The 7,460-nt window shown below is 40.3% G+C and overlaps 1 protein-coding gene across 4 annotated transcripts in view; it reads left to right on the top strand.

Annotated features, from left to right (window-relative positions):
• The first annotated feature begins 2,270 nt into the window (after positions 1 to 2,270).
• The window catches only part of LOC131968451 (semaphorin-3F-like), a 78,959-nt gene continuing 73,769 nt past the window's right edge, over positions 2,271 to 7,460 (top strand). For 3 of the 4 annotated variants that reach the window (XM_059329341.1, XM_059329338.1, XM_059329337.1), the window contains exons 1-2: positions 2,271 to 2,763; positions 5,787 to 5,949. In XM_059329341.1, the coding sequence (XP_059185324.1) occupies positions 5,832 to 5,949 (118 nt within the window). In that variant the 5' untranslated portion in view covers positions 2,271 to 2,763; positions 5,787 to 5,831. The remainder of the gene's footprint in view (positions 2,764 to 5,786; positions 5,950 to 7,460) is intronic. The other variant, XM_059329340.1, reaches the window with a different exon arrangement.

Genomic DNA, 7,460 nt, shown 5'->3' with positions numbered 1-7,460 from the left:
TTCTGCCTTGGCCTCCTTCATAATGAGGTCAACCACTAGAGGACGCAACTACAAATAGAAAGATAAATATGGGTCTTTTTGAGCTGCTGTACAAAAGACACCTGGGGTCGTTTTTTCGGGATCGAACTGTCGCCTTTTTCAGCCTCAAGCTTGATTCCACCGGGCGCGTTACAGCAGCGCCACGTCAGCGTTCGCCGTTGCAAATAGGTACCACTCTAATCAATGAGAGCATTTCCATCGGGAGCGCTGCGTAATGTTACAGCAACGTCGCGTCATCGTCTCTACGTGAGCATTAGGTAGGACTTCTATTTCTCCGCGAGACGCTGCCAAACCGCGTAAATCTCAACAGAGCAGATCGCACCAGACAGGAAGTCCGACTCAGAATCAATGTAAAACACTTCAGCCCCCTTTCAAAATAAAACACAATACGCAGTTCATGCAGCCTAAAACTACTTCACATCAACATTATGTTATGACCGGGGCACCAGATCAGCAATCAATCAATCAAAGGGTCTCAGAGGATCGGCGACACGGACGACAAGAGACTGATTGTTGAAGTGGAACATCATACAATCATTTATGACGTAACATATTGTTTTTATAAGGATAGATGGTCAGATCAACAGATCTTTCATGTCAGAGAAGCAAAGTAAGCTGTTGGTTGTTGTTGTTTACTTTATACACACAGTTTATCCATAGACTGTATAAATAGAGTTTAGAGTTTATCACGGGATCTCGCGGTCTCCCATATGGTCAGGATTATTGCGTGATCTCGTTATCTCACGTGTATACGACCGGCTAGCTAAACTGACGTGCCGCTGCTGTAACGCGCCCGGTGCGAATTGACGCCGGGCAGAAGACGCAGCAAAACCGCGGTGGAGCCGTGCTGCTGCTGTAACGCGCCCGGTGGAAATCCCCAGTCATGGTCGCTGAGTGGTTACACCTCATACAACATGAATCAGGTGAAATTCCAGCTTTGAGACCTTTGTTGTTATACCTTTGTATCTTCTCCATTAAAGCCTCTGACTCTACACTGTCAGATAATGGCCCAAATCACACACAATTTTTTTTATAAAAAAATATTTTGGATATGGATGCTGTTCTGAATCCACTATTTTTTTTTCAATAAAATCATGTTTAATCAATACTTTGTGTCAAGTTACTGATTTCCTTCATAAGTAGCTGTGTGGCAGTATAATGTACAGCGAGCAGGTCATTATTACAAAATAAACCCCTTCATCATCCTGTTGAGGTTTCTTTTGCAATAATGAACCGCTCCCTGTACATTATGCCTTTCATATAGATGACTATGTTTGTCCTGCCAACCTGGTTAAAATAGTAAAATAAATGCATATAACTACCAGAAGTGAGGTAGATGCATAGGTGATGTAAGGCGTGATAAGATGTGACATACACAAACAGGCTGCGCACGAAAGTTACGTAGCTTCAAAAAACAACGTTACCTATTGGTTTGACATGAGGATGAGGTCCTATGTTTGTTTGACGGACCCATCCTATAGGTGGACCTTATTGTTCTACATATTTTGCTATATATTCAGCTTTGCCTTTACACCCTTGTCACTTCTTCCTTCATAATTTCTTCAGCCAATAGAGGGCGCCAACAAGTATGTACATTAATACTGGTCTTTTTGAGCTCCTGTACAAACGAAAACCTTCTCTTTTTGGGCACCTTGGGAGCCGAGTGGTTACACCTCATGCCACATTACTTGGGTTCACTTCCAGCTTTGGGACCTTTGTTGTCATACCTTTGTCTCTCCTCCTTTACAGCCTCTTCCTCTAGAGGCTAACTATCAAATAATGGCGAAAATTACACAAAAATTTCTAAAAAAAAAAATAAAAACAGGAAAAAAATGTAATTAAAAATTTGATACACTCATATGACTAAGGCTGAGTTCTTGTCACAGCAGACCTGGGTTCGAATCCCGCCCGAGGTCCCTTTGCTGCATGTCTTCCTCTCTGTCTCCACCTTCCATTCTCTCTGTCACTATCAAATAAATCATGAAATTGCCAAAAAAAAAAAAAAAGTTACATCTAAACCTATTGTGTACCTTATTGGAAAGTGGTACTACACTTTTGCAGTTTTTGTGATAATAAGTAGCTTATCATAAAAAAAAAAAAGAAACTAATAAAACTTTAGTGTTTAATGTGAATGAGTAATATCAATTGTTTCTCTCTCTGACAACACTCAGTGGTGTAACGCGGCAGTAAATCACGTCTTCCCCGGCTGGCTGGCTGGCAGGCTGATGGGCGGCTCGGCTCGGCGCTGCCCGCCCTGTGGGTGTGTTTAAGGCAAATGGGCCTCTGCATCCACCTGCTAGCGCCCTGCCTCCCTCCAGTCAGGAGCGCCCAACTTTCCTGAGGAGCACACGCTGCGTGCCTGGACCTCTCTACACCACGGGGACTTTGTTTCCAACTGCTTTTTTTCTCCCCCACGAGATGTTGATTGTGGTCGCGCGACGACTGTATCTCCTCGCCTCGCGGTCTCGCACAAGATTGAACTAGAGAAACATTGTGTGTCTTTTTAACTGTCATTTTCTTATTGTGCACTGACAACTCCGGGGCCAATAACCGCGCAGTGTGCACAGGTACACAGACTGCCCTCCTGAGCAGCACCGGGATTTTCTATTGCTATTATTATTATTATTAACTTGGAGACGAAAGTGAGCGATCTGTTGGAATTGGTTTGTTCAATGACTTGCGAGGTTGGATCTGAACTTCTATTCGGAAAGCTGTAACAGTAAGGTAAGCCTCATTGTGCTTCTTCTTCTTCCTATTTCCTATTTAACCTGCTTTATTATAATTAAATGGGAAAAACATACTACCTGTCTGGAGCTCCGCGCTTTTTTAAATTTATTTTTATTTTATTCTAATTCTATTATTTGCAGCATGCCCAAATTGCTGTTTTATTTGCTCTCATGAACAGAAATCATAATTTTTATTCCCATGAGATCCCAGCCTTAATTCTAACATGAATCATTATTACTATTTACTGAATTGCTATTCAGTTTACCGTGCGCTCTAATACCACACCAGACTGTTTACAGTTCTGTCGTCCATGTGTAGCCAAGGCTGCCAGTCTGTTACACACACATTTCACTCTATCATTCAGCAACACTCAACCTTTTTTTTTTGTGTGCATATATTTTGTTTTCTTCACTGCTGGAGAACACAGTTGAGAAAATATAGGCTAATAATAAAGTTTAATGTTGTTTAATATTATTTTAAGCATTAATGTCTTTTTATTTGTCTTATTGTGAAATGTTTAAAAAACTAAATACATACATATATATATATATATATATATAAAACTCAGGAGGAGGCTTTTGTTGCTACTTGCTTATGTCTTTGACTATATGTGGAAGTTTATTGGTTGCATTACATTTGTCCAACATGTGGCAGTTAATAACTTGCAGACACAAAGAATGAAGAAGAAGAGCGCATCAGAGGGTGTGATATCTTCTGTAGGTATAAAGCACTTTGGTTTTAAATGTTTCTAAAACGGTCCATTTGTAAACTTCTTAAACTTAAATGATTTATTTATTTTTATAGCACAATGTGAGTATCTTTCAGTCTCCTCAGTGTCATATGTGAGCAGCCTTGTTTGATTTAATCTGCTTGTGTGAAGCACTTGGCCTCTGTCTCAGAATAAACATCTGGATGGTTAACAAATTGTCAGTAAATAGCCGAGGTTTAAACAGCTGGGTTATGCTCATAAATCCACTTTAGCCAACCAGCAGTCCGAGGACTCTCTGGCTCTGCTGAAGGTGTGTTTGAGATGGAGACCTGCTCCAAATATAGATGGCCAGAAGAGTTTTGTGTCTAATCTGCTGTTTTGGGGAAAGAGTGGTAGTGAAAAAAGTTTCATTGGTCTATATGGATGAGTGGTAGAGATGATGAAATGGATGGAGAATGGCCAAGGGCAAGAGGTGTCCCATTGGCAAGTCTTTCTGATGATTTGTGACAGATGTGTGGATCATTGTGGTTGCTCCCTGGTGTCTATCATTCATTAACTTCAGTCTTTATTGATGACCACCGCTGCATTGTTTGAAAGACTCGTTTGAGCCTGTCATCATTTGTAACCCCTTTAGCAAGAAGTTAATATTTTATTTTAGATTGCACAAATCACAAACTTTTTTCTTTAAGCGTGAAGAGTTGGTATAACCCAGCATTAGGTGAAGCTATAATTACAGAGCAGCACAACACACACACACGTATAGTGTCATGACGTAGGAATGTGTTTTGGGTGCTTGGAGAGGAGAAGAAAAGCTTCTCTCACTAGAGTCAGCATGATCTTTCCATCACTTTGTCACACAGGCACACACTCCGAAAAAACAAACATAATTCTTCCCAAATGGAAGAGTGTGTGCACATGTCTAAAAGCTTTGGCTCCTCTCCATCCGGACTAATCAGACTTGTGAAGCTCCCAGAGATCTGGGTGGAATCTCCACACCTCAGCGCTGCATCGCCAAAACTCGCAGGGATGGGGCCCCTGGGAGTCGTTGATTTGACATGTCACATAAATTCATAACTGAAAACAGACTTGTGGCAGCATAGATTTGAGAAAGCATCTTTTCTCAGGATGCATGATATATATATCTACCAATGAACTATGAGCCCATTATAGGCAATTTATATTATTATTCATTATTTTAATAATGAAATTATAGCTCATAAATTATTGGCCGATAAGGCAAAGCCAAAGTGCTTTCATTGACTGAACAAGTGCAGCATCTACAGTGTAGTGCAGTGGTGGCTAGTCAGCAGTATTGAGTATTGACAGACTATGTTCAAGCATTTCATTTTAATTCTTAGACAAAATGCTTTAGAGACGCCGAAGTATGTTTGTTAAGTTTATTGATGTATTTTACTAGAAAAAGTGAACATGAATGTTTGAAGAGTCAGAACTACAGTTGTGCGATCAAATATCAAATATGGCTGATGGCATATTTTTGAGCAAATAGCTTGACATGAAATTGCTACAATATTGTACAGTCGACAATTGGTGCTCTCACAAAATATTTAATCGATGGGATTTTTGATAAATAATCAGTAGTGTGAATACAATGACCAAACGGGTAAAGTCAAATAATAGAACAGCTACAACAGTCTGATTGGGGGCGATCACACTGACATGTATCACTACAGGCGTGGCCACTTTAAAACAGCGCATCTGTAGAGTGGGGCTGCTCCTTCAGTCAAATAGCTAAGTAGCTGGCTAGTCTCTTTATTGGTACAGTACATAGTAGTATAAACTCACCAGAGAGATTAGCAGATTAATATTTGTATAATGGGGTTTGAATTTATCAAGCTTTTATATAGATTGTCTACCAGCATAAAAACAGAATGTGGCAAATTAAAAATCTAATTTAAAACAAAGTGTGACATAGACTAGCATTGTGAATATGCTTCTTGCTCTAAAAAGCTGACATATTCAAACTTTTAATACGCCCTTATGCCATATTAGCATATCCAATGTTTTGGATCATATCTAGTCTCATAATACCATATTGATGCATCGATGCAGCCCAGCTCTGGTCAGCAGTGTTTTGTTGAATTTACAATAGTGATGTGAGTTAGTTTTGTTTAGGTCACAGCTATGGGATATTAAATCATCCGTCTCTGCTCACTACATCTTAATCGTTTAACCCCCATGTGTGCATAAATTACAGGTCATGAACTTCCATGTAAAATAAAAATTATCATCTGTTATAAAACTCTATATGATCCATCCCTGATTGTCTCTTCTGTTTGTTGTCCTTGCACAGATTTTTAAAAACCCCTCTCTGTGTGCTGCTGGAGGTTGGTTGACCATGCAGCTGGACGGTCTGTGGACGGTCCACGCCCTCCTGGCACTGTCCAGCTTCGCTCTCGGGAACCCAGTGATCAATGAGCCACTGGCCGCACCCCGCGTCTTCATCTCCTTCAAAGGTAGGAACCTGAACATCTCACTGCTGGTTATTAAACCTCGCCATGTGTTCGCTTGGTGTGTGACTGATGACTTGACAGTGGTGTAATTGGAGCGATTGTGGCTTTGATAAGTGCTGTGGGTTTTTGCAGAGGAGGAACTTACAGCATCACCACACTCTCGTGTTACACCGCAGAGCAGACCGCAAACAAATCATGCAATTCCACTTCTCAGCTCCTTCCTCAGACCTCCAGGCTCTAATAACCACCAGATGCTTCCACTGGCGTACAGTTTACAAACAATTAAAAACACAAATAACAGCTGAACACATTTGAAGTAGAGCCTGATTGATATGGGATTATTGAGACGATATCAGCAATATCAGCGCGATATGGCGGCCCTTATACAACCATGACTGCAAAGAAGTTGGGTGAGTGTGTATTCACAAAAAACAGTTCATAATTTTAAACGTATCTTTCTTACAGTTTTATTTATGTTTTAGGCAATAACCCAACTTTTTTTTAATTGAGATTGCAGTAAATATTTGAATCCTGGAATTAACATTGACCATTTTTATGTCAAATGTGTATAGATTCGGCTTTACAAGGGCTTCTTTCTTTTGTAAATAACTTTTTTAAAGAATATTTGATATTATATTGCATTGTATGAGAAAAAAACAAGTAGATAAATAAACATAAAATAGCTATATGGCACCATTTGTCAATCACCCCAGCATCATTTTAGCATTATACTTTTTTTATAAAAATATGTTTTTTGTAATATTGGCCAATTGATAATATTGGCCAATTGATAATATCGGCGGACTGATATATCTGTCGAGCTCTAATTGAAGATACTGTGTGCATCTGGCTCCCTTTTGAAGCTATATACATGATTATTGTTTTACTTAATTTAATACAGTGTCTTTATCTTCAATCATCTTTGTTATGGAATCCCTAAATTGGAGGCACAAAGGGAGCAGGGATAATGAGGAGCATGTAATAACTCTATGACCATTATGTGATTATTCCCCGGTGAGACAGACGTTTACTTCAGGGGTGTGTGTTTGCGCGTTACATCGCCCGTGCAGACGAGGTGGGACGGGTTGCCAGGTTTTGAGGGGTGCAGAGTGAGAGAGGGTATTATCAAGAGCAAATTGCCAGGATCAGCCAAGCAGAGCAACGTCCCCGAGGCCTGTCCTGCTCGGAGATCAAGCCTTTGATTAGCATCCAGAGAAAAGCCGAGGGGAGCGAGCAGCAGCAGCGCCCCTGTTTGCTTTGCTTTCCATTTCCCAGCGCTCCCTGGTACAAGTTGACTTAATTAAGTGGACTGGCACAGTTCATTGTTGAAGGCGTTTTTCTGCTTTAATCAAGTAGGATTTACCACATCAGTGAGCGCACATCCACAGCTCAGCAGTTTTTTTCATTTTCCAAATATCATTTTAGTCCCTTCTTTACACAAACGCTGTGTTGTTTCTTTAGAGAGCTGTGTAAATTGTGTTTTACTCTATAGGATTTTCTTTGAGCAGACTCGT

The sequence above is a fragment of the Centropristis striata genome, chromosome 3, assembly GCF_030273125.1.
Source record: "Centropristis striata isolate RG_2023a ecotype Rhode Island chromosome 3, C.striata_1.0, whole genome shotgun sequence".
Classification (NCBI taxonomy): domain Eukaryota; kingdom Metazoa; phylum Chordata; class Actinopteri; order Perciformes; family Serranidae; genus Centropristis; species Centropristis striata.
Note: the sequence above shows the minus strand (reverse complement) of the source record. Positions and strands in the feature narration are given on the sequence as shown.